The sequence below is a fragment of the Pagrus pagrus genome (genome assembly GCF_965226575.1).
Source record: "Pagrus pagrus genome assembly, chromosome: 21".
NCBI lineage: Eukaryota > Metazoa > Chordata > Actinopteri > Spariformes > Sparidae > Pagrus > Pagrus pagrus.
This window is the reverse complement of record NC_140208.1, coordinates 23,757,320-23,771,848: the sequence shown is the minus strand read 5'-3', so window position 1 is coordinate 23,771,848 and position 14,529 is coordinate 23,757,320. Positions and strand designations below refer to the sequence as shown.

General features: G+C 45.7%; 1 protein-coding gene across 4 annotated transcripts in view; it reads right to left on the bottom strand.

Moving 5' to 3' along the window:
* Positions 1-12,992: 12,992 nt before the first annotated feature.
* The window catches only part of dnah9 (dynein, axonemal, heavy chain 9), a 194,386-nt gene continuing 192,849 nt past the window's right edge, over positions 12,993-14,529 (bottom strand). For all 4 annotated transcript variants that reach the window (XM_084343186.1, XM_084343187.1, XM_084343188.1 and 1 more), the window contains one exon: positions 12,993-14,056. In XM_084343186.1, coding sequence (XP_084199312.1) covers positions 13,829-14,056 — 228 coding nt within the window. In that variant the 3' untranslated portion in view covers positions 12,993-13,828. The remainder of the gene's footprint in view (positions 14,057-14,529) is intronic.

Here is a 14,529-nt window from a genome sequence, read left to right as displayed (position 1 = left end):
GAAAATATGAATCTGCAATCAAAAACAATCTATGGATGGGAGAGTCGCTGAAGCGTGAGAGGTAAGATGGCTACGATAGCCTGAGAAAAGCACTGCAACTCAAGCGGAGGGAAGAGGAGCAAACTGGCCGAGAACAGGGCTTTCCATTAAATAATCAGCAGCTTTCAGCAACCGTCTTTCCACATCTCATATTGCACACGTTTCCCCAACAATGTATTTCATTACCTGTCTCTTCCACTTTTAATACAAACATGATCCGAGGACAGGGGGCTTATTTTGTTGATTAAATATTTAGCTTGTGCTCTGTGTAGTTCTCCATTTGTCCCTTGCTCTGCGGTCCCGGCGTTGCTGTCAGTGAGCTCTGCCAGAGAGAGTGTCATGTCTGGATTTGAAATAGAAAGAAATCTTTGAGTTTTGATCATCAGAAAGTTTCCCACAATGTAGTTCTGGGGACAAACTTTCTGGATTATCTCTCCTCTGGTCTGCAAAGTCAAGAAGGATGAAAAAGGTGACAGGTCCGAAACCGAAATCTTATAAAATGAAAAGCACTCTGGTGCACTCTGAGATAACAACGAAGGGAAAAGATTCCCGTTGTTCAGTTTTTTTCAGTGTTTGTATTACAAGCTGAAGATCAGAAGAACATAACAGTGGCCCGCACGCTGCCAACACATCCACCGTATTGAGCAGACATCCAGTAGACTGTGTAGTTTGGTTTAACAGCCTTCTGTTCAAGTGCATCGGCTCCTCTGTCTCTCAAACTGGGAGGTCAAGTGCTCGTCACTGTCCTCTCTTCCCGCTTTTCCTTCCTCAACCACTCCTGTCTGCTCACTTCAGAACGGCAGACTCCATCACTTTAGTCGAGCACACACTGACCCTGCTTTGTGAAGTGTCAGTCGACATCAGGAGGCACACACAGAAGACATAAAAAACAAATAGTACCGGACACTGTCAGCTACAATGCCCTGAGAAGTTAGTTGTTCATGTCCCATAGAAAAGGAATAGGGATGACGTTCACTGATGCACCGCGGTCAGTGTGTGTTCGCTCTGAGTTGCTGTGCAAAACAAAACTAAAGTTAACAACTAAGCAAAAAACAAAGAAACTGAAAAACCCATATATATTTAAATCAATCCCGCAAATAGCAAAATGTAATGAAAATGGTTATCGTGCTTTCCATAATAATGGGGAAAAATGCTAAGTATGTAAACCTTTGTACTGTAAATGGACTTTTGTTTCCTTGATAGAACCCTGATGCTTTGTAATAGAAAGTGTTGTATTTGCACCTTTATTACAGAAACTTATGTTGTTTAGTTTTAGTTTCTTTGACTAATGTTCATTCCTAGTTTTATTTTAGGAGAATGTTACTTGTAAAATATTGATTTTGTTTTTCCAAAAAGCATGAAAAGGTGAAAGTACTGTTTGCCCCAACAAGCTTTCCCACTGAGGTAGGACGGTAGTCCTCAGAGTGCTCAGCTGATTGCTGTGTGGCCAAGGTAATACGCCTGAAGGCGATTCAGATCCTCTTCTCTCTGGATTCTGGCAGCTGGACCGTCAGAGGACACAGAGGCTCTTGGCATTTCTGCAAACACGTATAAGTTCAAATTTGCACCCTGTCATTTCAAAATGTCTACAGTATGTGTTACGTCATGTTAACATGTGAGGGGACTTTTTAATTTAAGAGGTGCAGGGATGGTAGTAGCTCCATGAGATGGCTGACAAGCCAGGGACCACTATTTGAGGCTTTTAAGCATGAAACCACTGACTGATTTTTAAGGAGAGTTTGGGATATTTCCAGCCATGTCTGTGTTGACAGAAACAGGTATTTTAAGCCAAAACATGATCTTTTCCAAACCCTCACCAAATGGGTTGTGTACGTAAACCTAACTACACCATGAGCACAGTGTTGTCACATCAGACAATTAAACTAAAAGAAACATAGTTTCAACATGTCTGTGGTTTGCAAAACATACACTCCCCAACCTTTATTCTCAGTTTACCCTCTGCCCTCACTATCATTATATTAGATCTCTGTGCATCATATCTCTTATCAAATTCTAGACTACTGTTTGTAGTCTGTTTCACATACTGTATATAACGTAACTGAATTTACAGAAGTAACAGTTATTTTAAACCAAAACACAATATTTTCCTAAACGTACCCAAACTGTGAGTGTATGACAAATGCCTGGTAGGCCTGTCACTGTTACACTGCAACAGTCACAATGTTCTGGGAACGGTGATATTTTTTTGTCGTTTTGGGAGTCACTGGTGATCGACGTGTCTGTCAGAGTAGATCCCAGCACTGGCTAAATCCTGGTAAGCCACCAGTAAATACTGAGCTTAGCAAGACTGCATTCAGCACTTTGACACCTTATAAATGGAAGGAACTTCAAAGGACGCTAAAAGTTGAAAAGACTCTCTGAAGAGATCTTGATCTCAATGAGGTTTCCTGATTTACGCAGCTGAACAGCAACATGTCAGGTGGCAGCGAGCAAAAACAAGGGCTTACCTATTGGAATTATCAGACGAGTATCCAAATGCGGAATGAAGCGAGCAAAAACAGGTGTGCCCGTGACTTTTGGTGGAGTGCCATGAGAGATGACCTGACGTTTATATGCTGTTGGAAGCAAAAAATAAATAAAACCTTCAAACATTTAACAGCAGTACTTCTTTCTAAAAACAATGACTCCGGATCATCCTTTCTTATATTTACAGGACAAATAATCCCTATGAAGACAGCATGTCCTGCGGTTTATCCAGAGCAGCACAGTACAGGCAGACAGATACCTTATACTGACCCTCCACTCACTCTTTTACTATATCTAATTATAGTCTGGGTTTGATTATAGAATTTCAAAATGATCTCAATCAGTTCAAAATTTCAAAATCAAACAAAAATAATAAGTGGGACTATATTAGCCACATAATGTTCCGTGTGCGTTAGTTAGTGCCAGCTTGAATGTGGATGGAGATAATCATTGCCATTATGAGTCACAGTAAGCTCCTAACATGCACACAGTAGGTGCTGTTGCTGTGACTAGTTTCTGCCTGACTGCTCTAAACGTGCCCCACATCACCGTCCTCTCCCTGCTTATCTCCCCGCATGCAGGACCCAACCCCAGTTATTTGTGATAATCCACAGATTGTAGGCAGCTAACAGACATTTGTTTTACGACAGATGCCAGATTCAGATAAACATTTAATTAGCAACTCATCAGCTCTGTCAAAGCCAATTACCCCAGTCTCCAGCCCTCGCCAAAAACTGCTCCTCTCGCAGTTGGTCTGCACAGCAGCTGACTCTGCTGGCTGCGGCGGGACGCGAGGAGCCAGAGGCAGCGCAGAGCCGAGGCCCCCACACTGCACCAGGATTGTGAGCGGCTAATCCAGCCATTCTGCCACTGCCGACTCTTGCGGGTCAGAGCAGTGAGGAGAATGGTTTAGTTAGAATTACAGGCAGAGACAACATCGTGCTATTTATCAGCACTTTACACGCCTGTTGTGAAAATTACTGCTAGCGAGGTGTCTTGGCAGCACTTTTGGTTGTCACGACAGCACATTTCTCAGTGCTCAGAAGGAGTGTGATGTGAATTTCGGGAGGCATGGCGGACACACTGTTTGGCTGACAAGTGATCTCCGGGCAGTGTAGTGCGAAAACAGCACAGAAGTGACTGCTTAGCACCTAAGATTCAGCCGAAAAGAATAAATTATTGACAGAAAGTAGCGATGAAAGTCTGCATTCCACCAAAGGAGCACAAGATAATTAGCCTGCCCTCCTGTTAGATGGTCACCGTTCAGGTTTATATGTATGTAAAGAATGTCGTGGTACATGTGGTCGGAGGACAAAGATATTCAAGGCATCACCTCTGTAGCTATTTGTCAGTGTTGAGCCCTGCAATCACATTATCACATTTCACTCTGCGGAGAGGTCTGCATGCTTACATGTCATCAACACCAAGGCATCTCTATAGCATTCACATTATAAAGCTTCTCTGCACTGACCTGTAACCTAGCAACCGCCTGACGTCTCACACAAGCACATGATTAAAGGTACCTTCTTTTCAATTCTGAGCATGAACCCCTTTGATAGATTTCCCCCCTTCGACTCCAGCATTCTCTCCTCACTAGCATGCCAAGAACACTCATATTACCTACAAATATGAAATATGAATCGCCACGCTGTTTGTAGCCTTTTGAGACCAGGGGTCTGTAGCTGCCGCGCTCTGCAAAGCCCCATCATTAACTGCTCTGGAGAGGTGTTATGCATCTGGCTTTCCATGTCATACCAGGACAGCAGCTGATCTTTAGAGGTGGTTGGAGGACTCTTTGGTCTAAGAGAAGCTCATCTTCTGGGCCCTACACCATTCCATGAGCATAAATAAAGGATACATGCCGGTGCTTAAGAGCTGTGAAGATGGTGTACTTTTTTTCTAGAAATTGCAAAGCTGAAACTAAAAAAGCATAATTATAAAAGGACAGAAAACAGAACATTTGTCAGCTTTGACAAACTACAAATGTTAGCATGCCAAAAAAACCTAGCTACAGAAGTGACCAAGTGTACTTCCAAATAGTCCATCTTTAGGCAGCCACAAAGAAACTTTGTTTTTAGTGCCACCACCAGACTACAGAGCAGCTCCTTTCCTCGGGATGTGAGGCTACTCAATTCATCCTCAGCCCTCCACCTTAAATAAAAGTTTTTACTTTTATAGGACCAAATAGGTCAGAATCCAACCCAGTGAAGGCATTAAGAATTTATATTTTTTTATTTATTTGCTTTATTTGGATAGGGACAGTGCACATTAATGAACATCGATATTAAATACCGTTGTAAACATGCCGGATTATAGCAAGGCTGCTAATTTGCATCTGTAGTCCCTAGTAAATAAATAGAAGAGATACAAAAAAGAAGAGACTACAAATAAATAGATAAAATACAAATAGAAAAGACAACACATACAACACAATATATTATGCAGTAGGAAGGATACCGAACCGAGGCATGATGTAACAATAAAAAGACAGGATGTAACAATAAAAAGTAGTCCAACTAGTGGTCGCACTTTTGATTTGATTTCAGTCAGTTTTAGTTTTCCTTTAAAAGCAGGGTATGTGGGGCATTCTCTTATGGAGAAGGGAAGACTTTAAGTCCAAATAACCCTGGGGAACTCTACGCTGCCTTCTGGGTCGAGGGGTTCTGCGACTTGAACATCCCTCTCCAGAAGGTCAGCCGAACGTTGAGGTCCCCTTGGAAAGCCTTGTGGAGCTGGGGTCCCCTCCGCAGGAGGTGTCTGAACAGCTGGTGGAGATCGACGATCCTGCCTGAAGCTTGGTTGATTCACTCCCCGGTAGGGTGCTAGGCGATCGTGATGTATCACCACAACTTGGCCTCTCCCTGTCAGCTTCACCCTGTAGACTACCTCCCCGACTCTTTCCAAGACCCGACAGGACCCGTTCCAGTTACTCTGCAGCTTAGGGGATTTCCCTTTGATCCGCTTCGGGGCATAGACCCACACCAAGTCCTCTGCTTTGTAGTGAGTTCCTCTTGTATGCAGGTCATAGGCTCTCTTTTGTTGGGCCCCTGCAGTCTCAGCTTGTCCCCGTGCAAACTCATGTGCTTGCTCCAGCCTCTGTCTTAGCTGGGTAGCATACTCTGGGCCAGCTGGTACTTGGGGGGGGTATCTGGAGGGTGCCTGTACGCAAGAGTGGGTGGTGTCCTGAGCTCCCTACCCAACATCAACAGGGCTGGTGTGCATCCCGTGGTCTCCTGTGTCGCTGAGCGGCAAGCCATTAAGACTAAGGGTAACTGCAGATCCCAGTCCTTCTGATCCTTTTCTACTACAGCGCTAGCTGTGCCCCCAGAGTGCGATTAAACCTCTCAACCAACCCGTCACTCTGGGGATGGAGAGGTGTCGTCCTGGTCTTATGGATCCCAAGCTGCTTGCACATTTCCATGAACAGCTGGGCCTCGAAATTCCTCCCTTGGTGGGAGTGCAGCTCAGCGGGCACCCCAAAACGGCTAAACATCCCCTCAATTAGCACCTCACAGACAGTAGCCGCCTCTTGATCTGGAACCGCCACCGCCTCTGGCCATTTGGTAAAATAGTCCAGTGCTACCACCACATAGTGATGTCCCCGAGGCGTGCGGGGAAAGGGGCCAAGAATGTCAACAGCCACTCTGTCCATTGGTGCCCCCACCTGGTACTGTTGCAGTGGTGCTCTACTCTGGCCTGTGGGGCCCTTGCGGGCAATGCAGGGATCACAACTTTTGCAAAAGGCTTCCACATCACGCCTACAAGTGCTCCAATAGAATCCTTGCCGCACTCTCTTCAGTGCTTTGTTTACACCAAACTGCCCCACTCCTGGTTGGCCATGATGGAAGCTCAGCACCACCACCTGCCATCTCTCCCTCCCAGAAGATGGCTCCTTCAAAAGTCTCCAGAGTACTCCATCACGAAGCAACAGGCCCTCCCACTGTGACAACAGACCCCTCAAGGATGGACCTGCGGCAGCAACCTCTGACCAATCTGGGCGCCGATTGGCCTCCAACCACTCTAACACTGTCCTCAAATCTGGGTCCCCTTGCTGCTCCCTGGCCCAATCAATCACATCATCCAGTCTCAGGGCCATGCAGTGTTCTGTTTGCTCCCGCCTTGCCTCTTCATCCTTGGCCTCAGCACAACTGCAATGCGAGCAATCCAGCCGACAGGGTCTCCCTGAAGAGGCTGTCCGCATTCGAATGACTGTTTCCTTGCCTGTGCACGATGGAGAAGTTGTACTCCTGTAGTTGTTCGATCCATCTGGCAAGTTGCCCTTCAGGTTCTCGGAAGGACATCAACCACCTGAGGGAGGCATGGTCTGTCCGTACCACAAATTTTACTCCACACAGGTTGTGCTTGAAGTGGTTCACTGACTCCACCACAGCCAACAGTCCCTCCGAGTGACACAATAGTTCCGTTCTGGTTTTGAGAATGCCCTGCTGTAATAAGCAATCACTTGCTCCCCTTGGGGCGTTGCAGAGCCCGAACGGCATGACAGTGAATTGCCACAGTCCTGAACCAGTTGTGAAGGCCGTCTTGGAGCGGGCCTCTGGTGACAGAGGTAGCTGCCAGTACCCACTCCTTAGATCGAGTGAGGAGAACCAGGCAGAGCCCCTGATTCCATCCAGGGCATCACTGACTCAGGGAAGGGGATACGAGTCCTTGACTGTGATCTCATTTACCGGTCTGAAGTCGACACAAAAGCGCCACCCTTGAGTACCCTTCTTAGGCACCATCACCACCGGCGACACCCACGAGCTGTTTGAGGGTTCAATCACTCCAGCTGCTCTCATCTCTGCCACGCACTGTTCAGCAGCCGCCTGTTTATTCAATGGTATGCGACGTGGCCGCTGACGAATCGGATGTGCTGTGCCTGTATCCATCCCATGCTGGATTAAGTGGGTACTGCCAAGATCAGACGGGGGGGGGGGGGGGGGGGGGGGCAAAAATGGACCGGAACTCATACAGCAAGTCCCATAACCACTGCTGCTGCTCCGTGGACAACCCCTCTTTATTACTCTCCAACAACGCCTAAATAGTTTCCTCCTGGGTTGGTGGCTTTTGTGGGATATCACAGTTCCCCCAGCTCACTTAGAGACTCTCACTTGTAATGACTTACACAGGTCTCCATCACATATCAGGGGTAATGGTGGACCATCCATGAATGTCACTGTTCCCTGGTCCACGTTCAACACAGCCTTGGTATCCTTCATGAAGTCAAAACCCAGCAGACAGTCCTCCTGAATCTCAGCCACCCACATTAGATAAGGGAACGTCTGTTCCCCCAACTGGACATTGACGGTGCAATGGACCAGCATGGGTGACTGGTCTCCTGTCACGGTAATGAGGGGCCGCACGTTGGAGCACCATTGAAGGTCCCCCGTGAGCATGTCTGGGCGGATGATGTCACTGTTGAACCAGAGTCCACGAGCGTACATACTGACTTGCCGTTAATCCAGGACCACAACCGTGAGACTTGAGGTCCTGAGTGGGGGAATGCGGGGCCCCTTCTGCAACACAGTTATTCCTAGCAGGTGAGTGCATGGAAGGTGCATGGCCAGGAGTGGAGTAACCTTCCTCACCTCCGCTCCCCATCCCGTTTCTCAGCGGCTGGCGCTGGGCAGGTGGCATAGGATTGTTGAGGTCAGGGCAGTGGTACTGGATGTGACCTATTTGGCCACATCTCCAACAAGTCTGTGTCTGTGGGTCTGGAGGACCCCTGTAGTCCTGTGGTCTAGGGGGGTCTCGGGGGGTCTTGTTGAGGGGGGGAAGTAGAGAGGCTGGGGGCGTGGGGGCTGGGAGTGTGGGGGCTATTGTTGCAGGGGTTGGTGGCGTGGTGACTGAGGGGATGGGGACTGGAGAGGTCTCACAGTCCCGCCCTCTGTAAAGATCTGTTCAAATTCCTGTGCACGTTCCAGTGCCCCTTCCCACGATAAGGGGTTGCTAAGCCGCACCTGCTCCCGCAACCTGTCAGGTCTCAGGCCACTGATGAAAGCCTCCTTCAAGAGAATAAGTCTCTGATCTTCAGTGAACTCAGGGAAAGCTTTGCGAGCTAAGTGGCGTAGCTCCGCTGCATAGACTCCCAGTTTCTCACCTTCTCTGCATGTTCTCTCATTGAACAGACGTCTGGCGGTTGACTTACTTGTTGGGTCCCCAAACTGCCGTTCTATAGCACAAGCTATGGCTTGAGAATCAGTCATGTCCATTTCGGAGAGGTCCAACAGAACCCTCCTGGTCTCCCCCTCTAGAGCTGCAGCCAACTGGACGGCACTCTCAGTCTCGTCCCACTGGTTGGCTCTAGCTATCAGCTGGAATTGCGTCCAGTATGTCTCCCAATCAGTAGGGCCGTCATATTGCCCCGCCTTCACTTGGTCGCTCTTCTGCTGAGCTGTAGCTATGGAAGCTGGGGAGGCACCAGTCATAGCTGCAGTGAGTGCTTGTGTGAGGGCAGTGGTCAGCAATGCAGTGGGGCCATGGAGAGACACTTTGCCAGAGTGGGGAGTATTGTTGGAGGCACAGCCAAAGCGGTCCGCTGCGTGGGAGTAACCATCATGTTGAGTGCAGCTAGTCCTAACCCTCATCTGTTCAGATGCGAGTGAGCCCATGTAGTTTGTTTGGTCAGCGGCCAAGCTAAAACAAGTCTTCGGGATTGGTGTTTGAATGACTAGTGTTCTTGAACTATTGATTACATTACCATGGCCCCTGCCATTACTCTTTTTAGCCACCATGCTAACAGTTTTTAGCTGTGAAACCAAAGCATCCTGATAGCTAGCTTCCCAAGCTAATGGGCTATCCAAACCAGGTCATGGTACTGGAACACCTTTGGTAACGGAGCTAACTGGTCCACAGTGGGTTTGGGCAGGGCTACTTTGAGTCAGGGGCAATACTTTGTCAGGATCCTGTAGCAATGGTTGTTCACCAGGAAACTCACTGTCGCATCCTTGGTCAGCAGCTTTGTTTTGTTGTCCAGCCACTGCCTGAACATTCCCTTCTCAATTTCTGTCCAAGCATCACTTGAACGCTCCATAATTTCTTCCGAGCTAGCCTCCAACGCACCACTCCTTCATTCCGAGCTGCACTCAAACGCACCTTCTCGTCTTTTCCACCTAGAGATGGCCGCTGCTCCCTCACCTTCGTCTCCCCCGATGGTGGCGGAGTTAGCCATCCGCTTGCCTCCATCGTCGCCGTCCAGCTACCGGAGATGTGGGGTAAGTCCAACACTTCTGACACCAGTGTAGCGTTGCGGGGTAGCTGGGTAGCTAATGGAAGAACGGGAGGAGACAAGATCAAAGTTGCTAGCTCAACTGAGCCCAGATTTATTTCCTCGCCGAAGCACAGCTAACCTGAGGTTGAGGTGTCCCCCAGAAAACAACAAAACAGCGTGGCTAACCCTCTCAACTCAGGAACTCTTTCTCTCGGTCACTCACACCTTTTTCCCCCGGTGACCCTCCAACAAAACTCCTCCCTGTCGTAACACTGTCGTAAAAACACACATCATCCCATCCCTTCCCTGAACACATATGTCGGCCCCTCCCCACTACGTTGGACACCTCCCTCAATTTAACACACTAATACTACACATATCAGTAAATCACCCAGCATTACAGTACGTTTGGGATTTTTACTAGATTCTGGTTTAAGCTATATACAAAAAGCTAGCAATAGCTATAAGGGTTAGAACAATTATTTTAAGCAGCATGTCTCCAGAGTAACCACTACCTACTCATGTAGCTGCTTTGAAATTAAGTTAAAACTCTAAATTCCTCATATGCTGTTGATCTTATTACATTTTTAGTGAGTTTTTGATTTATTTTAAACTAAAATTCTTCCGTATTGCTCCTTTAAGGGTTAGAGAGGCCCCGACAACTAACCTGTTGTTCCCTCCTGTCAGTGGCCATGCTAGCGACTTCTAATATGTAGCTAGCATGACCTATTAGCAGCTACCTGCTCTGCTACTATCAATATTTCAGCTAGCAAATTTGACAGTCATCAGAAATGACAAGCTTTCTTCTGTTGTTTATGTCTGTGTGAAACCTCAGACTCAGCTGTGCCATGGTGAAACGGAGAGCCTGGCGTAGAAAGGTGTAGCAACAGTAACTAACAGAGTGAGGGACTTCATCACATTAGAACATGCTTGCAGCAGCACTGCTGCACTACAGGCCAAACTGTTTCTCCACACTACAGTTGCATGGGTACTGTGCATGTGCGCACAGGCAGAATCTATTTCCATAATGCCACCTGAAGGTGTAATTCAGGAGTTCTACATAAATTGCCTCACCCTGCATCATTACTTTCCCCCTCCTACTTCCCCTCATCTGCTCCTCCTCCTCCTCCTCACACCTCTCTGTCTCTGTGTGCATTGTTAAGGCTCTCCAATAACAGGATGAAGGAGACGCCGGGGAACCTGGGCTGAGGCAGCAAGAGAGCAAGAAAGAAAGGAGGAGGCAGAGATTTTTAGGGCCAGGCTATACTGTAGTGTGTGTGTGTGTGTGTGTGTGTGTGTGTGTGTGTGTGTGTGTGCGCGCATCTACTGTACATTGAGGGATATCTGTGTGACATCTGTGTGACACCGCAAACTTTCTGCTTTGGAGAGGGATGTGTAATCTCAAATGGGGGAAGAGGGAGGAAGAAAGGAGTGAAGTGGAAGGAGGAGGCAAGAGAGGGGGAGAGAGTTGGTCTGAAGACTCGGAAGGGAAGCGGCAGGACTGGGAGACTGGAAACGAGAGATATGGGATGACTGCATATTGGCACTAAAATGGGATATATTGTTGAGTATGAGAAAATCAAACCACATGCACAATCTGGAACGACAAGATAAAGCATCTTTATTCTGGAAGAAAGTGTAAATTCATTTAAAGTTTTTTGTATTCATACAAAAATAAAGACTGTATATGATCATTTAGGACATGATTATGTGATTAGAAAATGTGCAGGTAGTTTAACAGATTTGGATCCAGCTACAATGTGTGAAATCACCCAATAGTTAAATTTATTCTGTGATATTCCCCAACCAGCTTCAGCATTATAACACCTCCTCAAGTGACTCACAGATACATGATATTACTAGGATTTATTTTCAAACACATACAGATAATTAGCATTTTAATAACTTAGAAACAGTAGCTCGAACAAGATCTTCAAAGTAGTTGTGGGTGATTTTAACATTTTACTACTGGAGGTTTAGAAAGCTGCATTTAAAAGGCAAGGAGACAGTGGAATCTTTGAATAGCAAAAAAGGAACAATGAGAGAGGTTTGACGGAAGAAATTCATTTGGGCAAATGGAGAAAATCTGAAAGATCTGTGGAGATCAGATGTGCATTAATAATGCAGTGCAATGTGAAATGAAATATGTAACTTTTGTAACAGTGGTCACTGTGGCCACAGGGGGTAATTGTAGGGTATGGCATGGAGAATTGCTCTTAATCTCCTAAGATTCTCTTGAATCAGGTGGTTTAAAGAGTTGTTGGAGTAGTGAGACTCTCCAGGGATGACCACAACCTGCAGCTGACAGTACTGAGTGAGCATGAATTACAGTGAATAGTACATTTTTCCAGCTGGCTGTCTGAGCTGCTATGGCATATTACAGACATCACTGGTTGAGGACTGTTACCTATACAGGTATCCATCTATCAAGCAGTGATAATAGTGAGGTGAGGTGTCTGCACAAAGCCTGAAAGATAATAAAAGACACCCTCAACACTATCATGATGATGTTGAATGTTGTCACTTGATTATGTATTCATTAGTTTGTACAGTTTTTGTGTTTTTTTGCATGTAGCACATGGAACTACAACTGGAATTTCTTTCGACAATCTTCTGTTGAATAATAACAATGAAACTAATCTTGACAAGGTTTTATGAAAGAACTGATAAAATGTATACATTTCAGCAGAAACGAGGTCTGATGTTTTTTCTACTGTAGCACCTACTGTAGCTGTGCTCTGGACTAACTGATCATGTTCCAGTCAGACTTTTTTAACAAAGTTAGTGGAAGTCTTTGCTGGGTGACAGACCCAAACACCGCGTCACAATAACTCCAATATAGACACTGAAAGGCCCCTTTTAATAAAAGTTACTTTTCAATGTGTTTTTAAACGTCTGTTTGACTTGATATTATGTCTGCATGACTGTTCATGAATGGTATGATGTCATATCAGAGAAATATTGGCTTGCTACAAGTCTTTATTTAGTTTGTTTCTCTGATAACCGTCTTTTGTGTTTTTTACCTGCATGTGTTTGTTGGTTGGTTGGTTTGTGGGCATGATTTCACAAAAGCTATAAAACTACAGAACTTGGATGGAGGATGGATCTCTGCCCAGAACAGACCCCATTAACTTTTGGCATGATCTGAATTAAGGGACGGATCCAGGAATCTTTTCTTACTTTCTTTAAGATTGAGAGATTTTGTTTATTTTTCAGATAATAATGTATAGATCTTGACGGGGAAAAAAAAAAAAAAAAAAAAAAAATCAGGTTCATTTCGGTGGCTGGTTTCTATGAGGGAGTACAAGTTGACACAGATCCTTATAAAAATATATCATTCTCCACAACACAGTGGAGATTATGTTTCCATCTGCTGTCTTAGTGGTTGGTTGTTACAGATCTGGTGAGCTTAAGAAGTCATGGGTGGTTTCAAATTTAGAGTGACACAAGGCTATTTAATTTGATATTGGATTAGATATGTGCTCCACTTAGTGCCATTTTAATATTTGAGATGTGTTTTGCATTGACTTAAGTTTTAAAAATGTTACAAGTGCAGTTATGTTACATGCACCGACTACCTTCTTACAGTACAAGCAAGGTAGTCTGGTCTGTGGTGTGACCCTTGCTTAGCACGTTTTACCAGTCCCTCAAAAAGAGAAAGAGGCACTACAATAAACATGCCTCCGCAATATATTGTATACAATATATCAATAATATTGGAACAATATGTATGTAAAATAGGTAAAGCACTATATATTGTTTTACTCTTGTGATGAACCCATTGAAAAGTTGATCTGCGACATGCTAAAACTTGGCGACAAGTAGCACAAGTAGAGATGAGTTATAAAGAAGGTAAACTGACTCAGTAATCAGTCAGTCACACAGCAGTATCTATTGCTAACAGTAGCCATCAAAAGCTTTTGGTCCTACCAGACAAAGCAAGTAGTAAAACCCCTGAGAGTGCTGAATTGAGCGAGGATGTGTTTTGTTTCTTCTGAACTAACCTTTCTGTTTGGAAGAGGAAGACTTATCTCTTCTGACAAATCTAACCCTGTTGGCACCATAACCACCACAATAAAACACAAACTCCTGCTAGATCTGCAGAAGCAAGGCCACTCCAGCTAAAGTCCACTTAGAGGAATTTTCTTTGGTCTTCAGGTTGAAGGTCCAAACGTACGTGGGTCCCCTCTGGCGGGTCTTATAGACAGGACACTGGTACACATTCCTGTTCTCCTGTTTGTCCACAGGAATGGCCCTGATGAAGATGACCGGCATTGTCGGGGTGAGCTCTTTGAGGCGGGCGTCTACAATCATGCCAGTCTGAAAGAGAAAGACAGTTCAGAGAGGAGAGGAGAGAGGAGGAAGGAGGGAGGTGTGTGGGGGGATGACAAGCCAGTCAACCACAGACAGAAACATTTCACAGAGCTGAAGGAAGTTATAAATTAGTTTGAGGTGCAGTGAAAACTTCATCCACACTCTGTACTTGCCATTGAAGCTGCAATTAATAATATTCTTTTGTAGGAGGGAAAAAAAATAGATGTTTGACTAATCTTGGGTCAGCACCATTGCGTTAGATTTCCACAATGTTGTGGCACCCTTGAAAAGTGGTGAAAGTCAGCGGAGTTTGAGTCGAAGTCATGCTGCCCTGCCTTAGAATACACACACTATAAACACACTGAAACAGAGTGGTCTGTCTCATTAATTAATCCCCCTACACTTAGCGCCTGACAAACAGAAGTTTCACCATGCATGCACAGTGACTTTCAGGAATGAATGTAAATCCTGATGACTTT